This window comes from Nerophis lumbriciformis, linkage group LG13 (assembly GCF_033978685.3).
Source record: "Nerophis lumbriciformis linkage group LG13, RoL_Nlum_v2.1, whole genome shotgun sequence".
Lineage (NCBI taxonomy): Eukaryota > Metazoa > Chordata > Actinopteri > Syngnathiformes > Syngnathidae > Nerophis > Nerophis lumbriciformis.
The window spans coordinates 16,499,767-16,515,420 of NC_084560.2; the positions used below are offsets into that span (position 1 = coordinate 16,499,767).

The 15,654-nt window shown below is 41.1% G+C and overlaps 1 protein-coding gene across 2 annotated transcripts; it reads left to right on the plus strand.

The window, feature by feature from the left end:
• Positions 1-12,961: 12,961 nt before the first annotated feature.
• Positions 12,962-15,159, plus strand: sp9 (sp9 transcription factor). 2 transcript variants are annotated; one of them, XM_061971602.2, is made up of 2 exons: positions 12,962-13,122; positions 13,229-15,159. In XM_061971602.2, the coding sequence occupies exons 1-2, from the start codon at positions 13,102-13,104 to the stop codon at positions 14,507-14,509; spliced, it is 1,302 nt and encodes a 433-aa protein (XP_061827586.2). In that variant the 5' UTR covers positions 12,962-13,101; the 3' UTR covers positions 14,510-15,159. The 2 variants fall into 2 exon arrangements, with proteins under 2 accessions (XP_061827586.2, XP_061827587.2); XM_061971603.2 differs by having other exon boundaries at positions 13,233-15,159.
• The last annotated feature ends 495 nt before the right edge of the window (positions 15,160-15,654 follow it).

Consider the following 15,654-nt stretch of genomic DNA (forward strand, 5'->3'; position numbering starts at 1 on the left):
TTTCATCATTGATATATAAACTATCAGACTGCGTGGTCGGTAGTAGTGGGTTTCAGTAGTGCGCTTTATCGTTTGAAAAATAGGGCAATGTATGCCCAATTACAAGGTCGGACAATTCCATAATAGTTTCAACACACTTGAACTTAAGAGCCTTTATATTCCTATTTAATGTGTCAGAATCCAACAAATATCATTTGAAAGTGATGATTCTCATGGCAGCAAGCAAGTCAAGTGCTCTTCACGACCTGCAGACAATAGCGAGTGTCAAGCAGTTCCAACACTGGCAACACATCAATAACTGTAATCCACAACAATCCCTTCACTCAGTGCGGTGAAATGATGGTTTACTAAATCCTGCACACCTCAAATTGCTGGAGATTGCTAAAGTACATGCGCTCGGTCTTTAGCTAAAGATAGACCTGCACTTACTTTCGGGTCACCTGCAGGGCGAGAACAACGAGGAAGGCGCCACATCAACAGTATCAGGTGCACAAGGGGCTTTTGGAATACAAGTGCTTGTTTGATCAGGTAAATTCTCTGTGGGGGAATTTTCAATCAAAAGGTTTCTGGACTTTACATTAACTTCAGTGACTAGAACAACAACTTTTTGACATTTTATGGATGCATAGCTTGAACACTGGTCTTTAATATTAATACCAGGGGCATAGCACCGAATTCTGGGCCCCCATACACAAAACTCCTAACGGCCCGTTAAGATTTTCAATCCGGCCCGCCGGACGTTCTACATCATTTCTTTAGACCTTTAACATCATAAGTAGGGATGATGTTTGATAAGAAATTATCGAGTTCGAGCCCATTATCGAATCCTCTTATCGAACCGGTTCCTTATCGATTCTCTTATCGAATCCAGATAGGTTGTTGTATATGGGAAAAAACACAATATTTGGTTTAACAAAAGCTCACTTTTATTTTATAAGAAAAAAATAAAATAAAATAAATAAATATTGACTGTTACCCCCCCTAAAAAATATATATATATATATATATTGACTGTTGTTACCCAAAGTATATTAAGTGGGATTTTTCAGAGAAACAAATATATACAGTAACACAAAAACAACCTGTCTCTGTGATCACTATAGGTGTATACATAATAATATAGTGTTAAATAAAATCAGTCCCTTGGGCACAAAACTGAAAATAATACAGCTCTCCAAAAAATGCACTTCTGCTGCTATTGGAACATACTAACTACACACACTATGATACTAAGAACATCACAGTCATCAATCAACAATTCTTCCCCCCTTACATGAGAGCGCAGCCTGGCAATAATTGCATATTGCCTGTTATGCCCTCACTATACGTGTTGAGGTTATACAGCTTGGCAGACAGCTAACAAACAATCCAAAGCAGATGAATCCATTTAGGCTCTTTATTGTTGTTGATCTTGCTTTGTCTTTTCCTATCTTTACTTTTGTCTTGCACTGGACTGTTTTTTTTTTTTTTTTTTTAAACTGAAATACACACAATGACAAATGTATAAGCTATGTGATTCAATTAACATACTGGAATGTAATACACAATATGTAAATATTAGCTCCACACAAATATACAGTACTATCATCAAACAAATACTTCTGAGTGTTGAAACTATTTTGATGGTGGAAATACATTTTAAGTCCTCAAAACATCCATTGAAACAGTGCACAAAAATAGTTTTTCAATAAACATCTTAGTATCAAACTTAAACACTTTCCACCTTAATATTGAGTTACATAAACAAGTTATACAGTTTACTAACAGACTTATCTTTTCCAAGAATTGTAAGAGCTAACTCAACTTGTCTACTTCTCAATTGTCTCAACCCGGAAGTGCCCAAACTAATGACGCGTAGTATTTTCATATCGCCACAAGGTGTCAGTAAGAGTCTACAGTCAAATGGGCATAACATTGCAGGTCCCACAGGGCATTTCCTGTACGTGGGAAAGGATTCGAATAAAGAACCAACTCTTTCTCTTTACTATAGTGGCCTCGATAACGGGAACCGGTTCTCAAAAAGGGATTTGAGTCCATGGAATCGGTTCTTTTCTTATCGAACAACTGAGAGAACTGATTTCGAACATCATCCCTAATCATAAGTGTATTTGCCATTACGATGTGCAGTGAAGTTTACAATTGGTAAGAAAAGTTACACTACTTTATTGATACATATTATTTCCAGGCTTTCGAGGGCCAAATAAAATGAATGAAGAGCCACATTTGGCCCCCGGGCCTTGAGTTTGACACCAGTGACATACACAGTTAGCTGCTAGTCGCCTATAATAAAGGAGACCAACGTTAATACAGTCAGTGTCAGCCACAGGGGAGCGTTTTTTTGTGTTGGGCATTAAAAGGAATTGACTGATCACATACTTTTTCAAAGGAATTGGCCAATACTGATCGGTGGCCGATCAATCAGTGCATCTCTACTCTTATAAATTGCCAATTAAATTGAACCCTGCAAAGCTCCAAATGTCAGTATCGTTATTAAAAATTCAACCAGTGCGGATCTTAATGGGCTTCAACACGGTGAGGGCCTTTCGTGTCATGTACAAACCGCGTTTCCATATGAGTTGGGAAATTGTGTTAGATGTAAATATAAACGGAATACATCCATCCATCCATCCATTTTCTACCGCTTATTCCCTTTGGGGTCGCGGGGGGCGCTGGAGCCTATCTCAGCTACAATCGGGCGGAAGGCGGGGTACACCCTGGACAAGTCGCCACCTCATCGCAGGGCCAACACAGATAGACAGACAACATTCACACTCACATTCACACACTAGGGCCAATATTGTGTTGCCAATCAACTTTACGATAAGTTGATTGGCAACACTAAACTTTACGATAAGTTGATTGGCAACACTAAATTGGCCCTAGTGTGTGGATGTGAGTGTGAATGTTGTCTGTCTATCTGTGTTGGCCCTGTGATGACGTGGCGACTTGTCCAGGGTGTACCCCGCCTTCCACCCGATTGTAGCTGAGATGGGCTCCAGCGCCCCCCGCGACCCCAAGGGGAATAAGCGGTGGGAAATGGATGGATGGATGGATGAATACGGAATACAATGATTTGCAAATCCTTTTCAACCCATATTCAGTTGAATGCACTACAAAGACAAGATATTTGATGTTCAAACTCATAAACTTTATTTTTTTTTTGCAAATAATAATTAACTTAGAATTTCATGGCTGCAACACGTGCCAAAGTAGTTGGGAAAGGGCATGTCCACCACTGTGTTACATGGCCTTTCCTTTTAACAACACTCAGTAAACGTTTGGGAACTGAGGAGACACATTTTTTAAGCTTCTCAGGTGGAATTCTTTCCCATTCTTGCTTGATGTACAGCTTAAGTTGTTCAACAGTCCGGGGGTCTCCAATGTGGTATTTTAGGCTTCATAATCGCCACACATTTTCAATGGGAGACAAGTCTGGACTACAGGCAGGCCAGTCTAGTACCCGCACTCTTTTACTATGAAGCCACGTTGATGTAACACGTGGCTTGGCATTGTCTTGCTGAAATAAGCACCGAATACCATGATAACGTTGCTTGGATGGCAACATATGTTGCTCCAAAACCTGTATGTACCTTTCAGCATTAATGGCGCCCTCACAGATGTGTACGTTACCCATGTCTTGGGCACTAATACACCCCCATACCATCACAGATGCTGGCTTTTCAACTTTGTGCCTATAACAATCCGGATGGTTCTTTTCCTCTTTGGTCCGGAGGACACGATGTCCACAGTTTCCAAAAACAATTTGAAATGTGGACTTGTCAGACCACAGAACACTTTTCCACTTTGTATCAGTCCATCTTAGATGAGCTCAGGCCCAGCGAAGCCGACGGCCTTTCTGGGTGTTGTTGATAAACGGTTTTCGCCTTGCATAGGAGAGTTTGAACTTGCACTTACAGATGTAGCGACCAACTGTAGTTACTGATAGTGGGTTTCTGAAGTGTTCCTGAGCCCATGTGGTGATATCCTTTACACACTGATTTCGCTTGTTGATGCAGTACAGCCTGAGGGATCGAAGGTCACGGGCTTAGCTGCTTACGTGCAGTGATTTCTCCAGATTCTCTGAACCCTTTGATGATATTACAGACCGCAGATAGTGAAATCCCTAAATTCTTTGCAATAGCTGGTTGAGAAATGTTGTTCTTGAACTGTTGGACTATTTGCTCACGCATTTGTTGACAAAGTGGTGACCTTCGCCCCATCCTTGTTTGTGAATGACTGAGCATTTCATGGAATCTACTTTCATACCCAATCATGGCACCCACCTGTTCCCAATTTGCCTGTTCACCTGTGGGATGTTCCAAATAAGTGTTTGATAAGCATTCCTCAACTTTATCAGTATTTATTGCCACCTTTCCCAACTTCTTTGTCACGTGTTGCTGGCATCAAATTGTAAAGTTAATGATTATTTTGCAAAAAAAATGTTTATCAGTTTGAACATCAAATATGTTGTCTTTGTAGCATATTCAATTGAATATGGGTTGAAAAGGATCTGCAAATCATTGTATTCCGTTTATATTTACATCTAACACAATTTCCCAACTCATATGGAAACGGGGTTTGTAGATGTGGCTCTAAAACAACCACATAGAGCAGAGCTCGGCAAATATTTTGACTCGGAGGCCACATTGGGGATGGCGTGGTGCAGTTGGTAGAGTGGCCGTGCCAGTAACCTGAGGGTTCCTGGTTCGATCCCCAGCTTCTACCACCCTAGTCAAGTCCGTTGTGTCCTTGAGCAAGACACTTCACCCTTGCTCCTGATGGGTGGTGGTTAGGGCCTTGCATGGCCATCAGTGTGTGAATGTGCGTGTGAATGGGTGAATGTGGAAATAGTGTCAAAGCGCTTTGAGTACCTAAGCGCTATACAAGTATAACCCATTAACCATTTACCATTGAGAGGAGAAAATGTGTATGTGTGTATAAATGATATATACTGTAAAAATCTGCTGTACAGTATGTGTGTTTGTCTCCCTTTTTTTCTAGGAACACGAATACCAAAAGTCACAATGTCCCATAGAGTTCTGAAGAAGTTATGACAAAACACCTAAAAAAAAAACGGAATTGAATTTTACAGTTTTTTTACTGAATGGGATACCCAAAATGTACATGAAAATAAAGAAAGTGGGATTTACAATATTAACTATGAACAATAAAACACTGAATATTAACAACATATTTTACTTCTCAGACCAGCTCCTCCATAGTTGTGTATCTTTTACAATCAAGCAAAACACAACAAAAATGTAACAAACAGCAAAATATGAATGCAAAGTGTAATAAACACCTAAAATATGATATATTATCACTTTTATGCACAAATTTGTAGTTAAAAATCTGCTTCCTGACACCTGTGTTTGGGGCTGGCTGCTCTGTAAACAAGCCCCGCCCACTCTGCTTTGTCCTGGTCTGAGCTGCTGTGACCTAGATTACCCTAATAACTCCTATGACACTAAAAAGTGCAGACTTCAACCATTGAAATACTTTCTATAGTTCAAGACTTACGCTCATTTAAAAACATCACTGCACATCAAAATGGCAAATACACTTTTGATGTTAAAGGTCTAAAAAAATTATGTAGAACGTCCCGCGGGCCGGATTGAAAATCTTAACAAGCCGCATGTGGCCCGCGGGCCCTATTTTGCCTAGGTCTGCCATAGAGTGTCTATCCCCTGAATGTTTTTGTGTGTGAGAACATTCCCTTGATTCTTACTGACAGTCAGTGAGTTTCTCCAATCCCAGATAGCAGCAGTGAAGCAGGTAAAACAAGTTGACATAAACATGTCATATGGCAGGAGAGAACCTCAATGCACTTAAAAAACAACAATGGATTGCGTAGTCAAATTAAAACACCTTTGACACAACACATCCACACAACCAAAGCACACGCAGTTCTTTGGTTTATTGTGATTTTAAGAAAGGTTATTAGAGCACTACAAGGTGTCAGCTGACACAAGTAATGGCCGCGCTTACCGGCCTCCACATGGAAGTAGCTTCTGACTTGTGATTACACCGTGTCACTGTTGCTGCCCGAGGTCTTACCTGAAGGTCTTGTCTGAGCATGTCTGACATGCAGTGTGTGTGTGTGTGTTGGCAAATTGGACTATGTATCCTGATACCTTAACTTGACCGCCGCAGCGTATTGTCTTTCCTGTCCACCTTGCCAGTGACATAACAATACCACGGGTAATCGTTACGTTTCTAGTTAAAACACAAAACAAGAGTATTTAGAACAAAATGGACTGATGTTCACTAAAAAAATAATCAGGAAAGAGTTAGGGACCAGTTCACAGTGCCCAGGACGGTCAGAAAAGTGTCAGGTGGTCTATTTCCATCTGTAAATATCAGTACATAGAGAGTACATGTTAGTGTTGAGCTCACTGCGACAAAACAAACTTATGAACGTTATTTAGCGTTAGCATTAGCATTCGATTAAAGCATGTTTCTAAATAAAGAGTGAATATTTGATGTCATTTATCTTCTTTACATCGGTTTATGGCCTTCGTTAACTTGGCACATACCCTTAATTTCACAAAGTCCTTTGTCGCTGCAGTACATTGAGTCGGGCCTATATGTACTGTCCCCCTGTTTTTTGGTCTTATAGCTTGTTGGTCCTTTGGTTTGTTGGTCCAATGGTTTGTTAGTCTTATGGTTTGTTGGTCCTTTAGTTTGTTGGTCCAATGGCTTGTTATTCTTATGGTTTGTTGGTCCTTTGGTTTGTTGGTCCAATGGTTTGTTAGTCCTATGGTTTGTTAGTCTTTTGGTTTGTTGGACCAATGGTTTGTTAGTCTGATGGTTTGTTGGTCCTTTGGTTTGTTGGTCCAATGGTTTGTTAATCTTATGCTTTGTTGGTCCTTTGGTTTGTTGGTCCAATGGTTTGTTAATCTTATGCTTTGTTGGTCCTTTGGTTTGTTGGTCCAATGGTTTTTTAATCTTATGCTTTGTTGGTCCTTTGGTTTGCTGGTCCAATGGTTTGTTAGTCTGATGGTTTGTTGGTCCTTTGGTTTGTTGGTCCAATGGTTTGTTAGTCTTATGCTTTGTTGGTCCTTTGGTTTGTTGGTCCAATGGTTTGTTAGTCTTGTGGTTTGTTAGTCTTATGGTTTGTTGGTCCAATGGTTTGTTAGTCTTATGGTTTGTTAGTCTTATGGTTGGTTGGTCCTTTGGTTTTTGGTGCAATGGTGTGTTAGTCTTATGGTTTGTTGGTCCTTTGGTTTGTTGGCCCAATGGTTTGTTAGTCTTATGCTTTGTTGGTCCTTTGGTTTGTTGGTCCAATGGTTTGTTAGTCTTGTGGTTCGTTAGTCTTATGGTTTGTTGGTCCAATGGTGTGTTGGTCCAATGGTTTGTTAGTCTTATGGTTTGTTGGTCCTTTGGTTTGTTGGTCCAATGGTTTGTTAGTCTTATGGTTTCTTGACCCAATGGTTTGTTATTCTTATGATTTGTTGATCCGTTGGTTTGTTGGTTCAATGGTTTGTTAGTCTTATGGTTTGTTGGTCCAATGGGTTCTTAATCTTATGGTTTGTTGGTCCAATTGTTTGTTAGTCTTATGGTTTGTTGGTCCTGTGGTCTATTGATTGTAAAGTTTGTATGTGGGTCATACGATTTGTGGTCGTAAAATATTGTTGGTCATATGGTTTCTTGGCCATACAGTTTCTTGGTCCTATGGCTTGTTGGTCATAGGATTTGTTGGTCCCACGCTTTTTTGGTCCAATTGTTTGTTGGTTCTACGCTTTGTTGTTCCCACATACCTTTGTTGGTCTTATACGTACCCTTTGTTGGTCATACGGTTTGTTGGTCCCATGGCTTCTAAGTCAAATGTTTTTTGATACAGCGGCCGGACCACTGTAACAATCCTTCATTTTTTTATAATCTTGGATCGTTTTTTCCTACTTTGACACGCAGCCCCGCGAACCTGAGAGGGACAAGGGTTAGAAAATGGATGGATGGATTTTAATAATTTATAATTGTTCTTCAAGGGCAATAAGAAACATATGTTTAATGTATCGTAAGATTTTCTCTTAAAATTAGGCCAATATGAACATTTTGGTTTATTTATTTTGAAAAGTATCGAAATACATTTTGGTACCGGTACCAAAATATTGGTATCGGAACCATCCTAAGTGGCCCTATTATGCAAAACCAACTTTTCTTACCGATTGGTACCTACTGTTGATCATTTGGTATCTGCTTAAGTCCTGAAAATTTGAAATCAAACAGTGGAGGCATGCCTTTTTATTTTTGTTCCATTTTCCAAATGATTGAAATGAATTGAAATTAAAAACTTTGCAGCCGCACACTGACTCAAACATTGCGGCTATCGTGAAACTCCTTTAACACACAAAGTTGCAGGAATTGTAAAAAAAAAAAAGTCCCTGATGGTGACCATATTCTTTCTCAGGGCTTTCACGGGGAAAGTTTTTTTTTTACTTGGGGCATTTCGGTGTTTAACACAACAAGGCTTTTCAAAATGGTAAATGAGTAGAGGTGCTAGCATATACTCCGAACTAAATACACATGAGTAGTTTCACAACAAAATACCTTGATGACTCAGCAGAGTGTCAGAGTACGGCATCACAGCAACACACACACACACACACGCACACACACATTATTGTATTTCTTACCTTCTTGAGAACTCCGAAAAAGGCCTACCTCTTTAGGACCAGCCTTTCTACATATACAAAGATGTGTATTTACAACATTAATAATATATACATACTATGCAAATATAAAGTTAGGTTAGTTTAGTTTTTTTAAATGTTGTGTTTGTAATTGGTTTTTAATCTTCATTATTTACTTCAAGTTATTACAGTATGTCTCTATATACATTTTTTTTTTTTACTTTTTAAAAAAATTGATTTTGGCCAAATGGGGCGCATTTAAATTTTTTACACGTACTTGTTATTTCATATGTTGACCAGAGGGGGAGCACTTTCAAAACCGACACACAGTCAATTTGAAAAATCCCTCCTTTTTGGGACCATCCTCATTTTCATAGATTTCACCACCAGATGAGATCTCTATTTTTTGCTTTTTGTAATGTGCTTAAAGCCGATGACAAAGGAGTCAGGGACCACTGATGGCCCATGTGCCGTACTTCGGGCAACCCAGCTATAGAAACTAACTGTTAATGGTCACTATATTCTTAGTAGCATAGTGTATTTCTTCATCCTATGGTCACATCATGACATGGTTACGTCAGCACCGGAAGTCGTAAAATCCGCTGTTCACCTGCCGGGTTTTTTCCGGGGATGAATAGGGAAGTCCTTCTTTAGCTGCCGTCTTCTTTTATCATATCACCTGAACCCCCCAAACCCCTCCACATCCCACCCCCGGATTGTAAATAATTCAATGTATATACTCTGATGATTAACTTGTGTGATGACTGTATTATGCTGATAGTATATATTTGTACCATGAATTGATTAACGTGGACCCCAAGTTGAAAAACGTATTCGGGTGTTACCATTTAGTGGTCAATTGTATGGAATATGTACTGTACTGTGTAATCTCCTAATAAAAGTTTCAATCAATCAATATATTGCTGCCTTTGCACCTGTCAATGTTTACTTTTGTATGCACGTTAAATCAACAAAAAAATCCTGACTTTGGAGCAATGTTCACGGACTCTAGTATTTGGCTTTCTATTAATGCAATAGTTTTCCGTATTGAGACCATGATTTTGGTCCTAACTTGTTCACACCTCCTCATATGGAAGGTACTTTTCCTTGGTGATGTCTCAAGAAGGGTAGAAATACAAGAACACACACACACACACTCTGCAGAACATTGGAGAATGCCAACCAAAAAAATACCAATATTGGTGTTTAATGTAAACCCCAGACATGTACTATATATGGTTTTACTGTAATTGAAGAAAATGTCTTGTGAAAGGCAATGTTTTGAATAATCGGCCCAAAAGAGAACTACTTTTGATTTGCCCAAATTGAGAATCAATGTTCCCCAAAGGAAATACATAAATGCATCTGCTCTAGCGTGGAACCTCAGAGGGTTGGCCCGTCTGCCTCACAGTCAGCTGCGTGTGGGTCTGAATCCCAATGTGGAGTTTGCATGTTCTCCCTGCATCCATCCTTCACATGTTAGTTGGACTGGAGACAATAAAAAAATGCTTTATCCTGTGATTGACAGGTGACCGTTGCTTCTGCAACCAGTCGGCTGGGATAGGCTCCAGCTCACCCAATAAGTGGTAGAAAATATGATCAACAAGTCAAACTTTTATCATGTTTGCGTTGCACGCGGTGATTCTCAAAATGTGGCACCTGCACCACTAGTCGTACACGGGCGCCATCTAGTGGTACGCCTGAGAATCACTTAATTAAATATTCAATCACGGTGCAACTGTTTAAACTGTTAACATATTCGTCATTATTATTATTATTATTATTGTTATTATAAATAAAACCTCAACCTTGTTTTTAACGAATACTTAAGCCTACATTGCTACTGTATTTCATGCTGGTACTCGGAGAGCCAAGATTTGATGTGGTATTTGGTGAGTTTGAGAACCTGGGTTCTAAAGACATAACCTCAAATCATGCTGTTGTCTTTGCATGGATTCAGAACTCATAAATGGATATTCGAATTATTAAATTTTCAATGAATTGTGCACATACGTCGCCTCAGTACTTACCCAGTAGGTTTAGGCCCTGCACAATTCCCATTTTTACCAATCTCCTTTGACCGCATCATTTCCCTGCAGAGACAATACACATGTTTTCAGACACTTTTGCACTTTTCATTCGTTACATGTAAAAACTTTCTTTCGGGCCATTTCCACACACGAGTCCTGACCTCAACAGACATTCAATGAGAGGGAAGAAACAACAGCACAAGGAGCATGGCTCACTCCACACTCTCTCAATAGAAGATACAACATTTCAAAATTTAGTGACTCGACGCAGCTATAATATCAACCTTTGCTCACAGCTGGCTGTAGACCAAGGCATTGGACACAACATTAGGCACACGTGCACAATGTGTGCAATCCAAAACTGTGTCAATACATTGACACAAGTTTATTGCTGATTAAGTCAGGTAATATTGTAATATTTTGTCTCTTATAGGTAAATAAGGTCATCACAATAATAGAGACACCTGTCAGTGTAATACACAAACTATAATAATAAACATATTGCTGGATTGACATCTGTGGAATTTTATAGTTATGAGGTTGTATGTTGTGGACAGTGCAAATATGATATAATTTGCAAACACAAAAAATATTACCAGAAAATGTATATTAAGACAAAAATGGATCATTTTAATGTAAAAGCCTCTTGACAAAACAGAGTGCTGTAGACTGCAGGGGAGCACAAAGTGACAATTAGTTCAACGTCCTCAAAGCCTGCACTTCCCGCCACAGAGACACACATTAAAGCACGCGTGGGCCACAACCCACGATCACACCTCACCTAAAAAATAAAAAATAAACCCACTGACCAATAATCCAGCATTCTCAGCTTTCATTGCGTGCATGAAGCTGCAAGTTGTGGCTATGCCTTTTTTTTCCCCATGAATTTATCATTTATCTTTTTTTGTGCAAGCATGCATGCATGCATGCACCCCCCCATTTAGAGACTCAATATAGACCAAAGCGTTTTGTTCGCACAAATAAATCATTGCTTTTGTTTAAGGGACATTGATCAATCTAATCGCCTGTAATAGGCTCCTAATTGCGGCAGGGCTCACAAACGTGGAGGAGCAGAGCCGCGCATGTCCAACTTTAAATTGTATATATATATATATATATATATATATATATATATATATATATATATATATATATATATATATATATATTTAACAAAATATATTTTATATTATGCTATATGACTTGCTATAATCCAGGGGGTTCAACTAAAACGTATTCATTTTAAACATAATGTGTAATTAATATGGCATATATTCAATTTTTTTTTTTAACAGTTGGGGCTAATACAGTACATTATTATTCTTGATATTGTATATTAGTATTGTTATTGACCTAATTGTGATGGCAATATTATTGTATTTTCTGGCCTTTTTTTCTTTCGTTTGTATTCTTTTAAGAAACAAAATACGCTGTGTTGACTGACATTAATGCTCCATTATGGCACTTTTTATTTATTTTTTTGGCCCGTTTTGAATATTGTCATTAATATCCCTCAGTGTGCATTTTCTCTTTACAAAAAGAATGATCATTCACAAGATTGTTATGCAATTATCCTAGAGCGATTTGTGAATTGTCATTTAAAGAGAAATAAGAAAACCGGCGCATTACTTAATTGCGCAAAATGCAATGACGTGCGTTTTATGGGAATGACGTCACTTAAAAACAAATGCAAAAACAAAGTGGCTGCAACGTGCACGTGGTTCAGGCAGCTCATTAATGACGTATAACTGCACAGGCCTGTCATTAGCGGAATACACATATTTTATATATTTCATTTTAAAAACGGAATGCTTGTTTGATTGCATACATTCAACCGATCCCACATTTCTGCTAAAAACCGTCACCGTGTTGAAATAATAATAATAATAATAAAAAAATTCGTTTTACCTCATCTATCACGTGTTTTGTGTTGAGATGAAGTCATCATTTGGCAAATCTGCGTGTTCTCAACGAATGCTACGAAAACCAAAAAACAGTAAAAGGTCAACAAAAAAGAAGAAAATTATTTCAAAACTTACCTTTTAAAGATGAATAAAAAAAAAGAGCAAACCAGACGTGGAGTATGCATCAAAAAGAATATATGTCGGCATTAAAAAAACGCCAAATCCAGTCTGCTGTTTGGGAGCCTGAGTGGAGGCTGAGGAGCCTCTGTTTGTGGGCGGGGCTAGAAACCGCGGCAGCGAGCGCTCGGCACTCCTATTGGCTGACTCCTGCGGTTGTCCCGGAAGTGACTCTCTGATTGGCTACACTTGCTGGCCGAGCCCTACTTCAAAACAAGAGTCTCGCTGCTGCTCCAAAGTAGTGCCGGCAGACACGAGCCGCGACAGCCCGCCGATGGTGACCCGAGTCCCCGCAACCGCTTCCGAGTAGAGTCGGTCATCGACACGCTTTCCCCCAGCACAGGACACAACTCGGATATGGCGACCTCCATTCTTGGGGTGAGTTCCTCCTTTGTTGTGATTGTCAACCTGACCTTATTATTATTATTATTATTATTATTATCAGTTATCTTTGTTTTAAGTTCAACTTTGCTGTTTTCCCAAGGAAGAGCCTCGCTTTGGAACGACACCTCTAGCGATGCTGGCCGCCACCTGCAACAAGATCGGGAACACGAGCCCCCTCACCACGCTGCCGGACTCCAGCGCCTTCGCTAAAGGTGGATTCCACCCGTGGAAGAGGTCGTCGTCCAGCTGCAACTTGGGCTCGGCTCTGCCGGGCTTCCCGGTGGCGACGAGCCGCGCCTCCGGCGGACTAACGCCGACGGGCGGCGGCGGCGGCGGCAGCGCCTTCTGCCTGGCCTCCACCTCGCCCACCTCGGCCGCCTTCTCCTCAGACTACAGCGGCCTGTTCTCCAACGGCGGCCCGGCGTCGGCCCAGGAGTCCGGCCAGTCGGCGTTCATCTCCAAGGTGCACACGTCGGCGGAGAGCCTCTACCCGCGGGTGGGGATGGCGCACCCGTACGAGTCGTGGTACAAGTCCGGGTTCCACTCCACTATTTCCGGCGAGGTGGCGAACGGCGCGTCGTCCTGGTGGGACGTGCACACCAACCCGGGTTCGTGGCTCGACGTGCAGACCCCGGCGGGGTCGCTGCACTCCGGCACCCCGCAGGCGATCCACTCCCAGCTGAGCGGCTACAACGCGGACTTCTCCTCCCTCACCCACTCGGCCTTCAGCTCCACAGGGATCAGCCCCACCGCGTCGCACCTGCTGTCCACCGGGCAGCACCTGTTAGCGCAGGACGGCTTCAAGACGGTCCTGCCGGCCTACACGGACCCTTCCGCGGCCACGGCGATGATTTCCGCGGGCGGCAGCGGCTCCTCGCGGTCCTCCAGGCGCTACTCCGGCCGGGCCACGTGTGACTGCCCCAACTGCCAGGAGGCCGAGCGGCTCGGGCCCGCCGGCGCCAGCCTGCGGAGGAAGGGCCTCCACAGCTGCCACATCCCGGGCTGCGGGAAGGTGTACGGCAAGACGTCGCACCTGAAGGCGCACCTGCGCTGGCACACGGGGGAGCGGCCCTTCGTCTGCAACTGGCTCTTCTGCGGCAAGCGCTTCACACGCTCCGACGAGCTCCAGAGACACCTGAGGACCCACACCGGGGAGAAGCGCTTCGCTTGCCCGGTGTGCAACAAGCGCTTCATGCGGAGCGACCACCTGAGCAAGCACATCAAGACGCACACGGCGGGCGGGGGCAGCAAGAAGGGCAGCGACAGCGACACCGACACCAGCAACCTGGAGACCCCCAGGTCCGAGTCCCCGGACCTTATTTTGGAAGGGGTTCACCCCAGGATCTCGGGCAAGGACCAGTCCCCTCACCACGAGCCCTGATGGGGGGCCAGGGGCCCCCAAATAACTGCGAAAATGACAAAACAATAAACAACATAAAAACGGGTCTTGTTGAACATAAGGGAATATTTCACGGAATCACAAAAAGAGGAAAAAAAAGGCGGACCTGTTGAAGTTGGACAATGTGAGTTCTTGCATCTTGTATAAAAAGTCATCTTGTTGTTTGCATTCGTGATCCTGGACATCAGGGAGTTTACCTTTCAATGCACTTTGTGGATATTCTATGTGTGTGGACAGCTTTTATTTCTTTGCTAAAATATCTATATATAAATGTTAAACCTGTATAAATTCACACGTATAAAACTTTCATTTTGAAGTAATTAAAAGGCATTAAAAAGGCTGTCACCGTGTGATGAAAGACTGTTATTCAGGGGGTTTTTGGGTCATTTTCTGTCTTTAGTTTTAATTAAAATAGAATAATTCCGTGTTTAATGTGGCGTAAAAAGACATTTCATGGCCAAATGCAAATGATGTTAAATGCTAATAATTGTGACTCGCACTCCCTTCTGTCTTGTATTTGACATTAGTGATTCATGCTTAACAAATATCGAATTAATCCTTTGAGCACGTTCATTTTCATGACAAAATGCTCTGATTATTGTCCACATTATTTGCTGTCATTTATAGCAATCAATGAGAATAAGGACTCTTTTTTTTTTTTTTTTCCACACAATGGGGAAAACAAAAGGGGAAATGAGTCACATGAAAATAATTTTAAAATGTTTTTTCTGGGCTTGGGCAAATGTTTGAATACAAGACAAAGTCTAAAAAAATATCTACTTTCTGCCAGGACAGCATGCAATTCTTGGAAAAGGGAGTTTATGGCGTCAAAAAATATTTTTCTTATTGAACTGCAATTTAAATTTAAATTTAACTGCGCGCATCAGCGGATTGAAGTCAATGATCTCATAGTTATAAAATCACATTTAACACTCAAAATGGAAAAATGACAATTAAAACATTTGGAATATTTATCAAAGGCCTATATGGTGAAAACAATTAAATCATATGTTGCGCTTTAAAAACAGTTTAGTGTATGATCAAAATGTAAACAAACCAAAACAGTTTGATTTCATTTAAACGACCGGATAAAAAAAAAGACAAGACAATATTACTCAAATATTAGG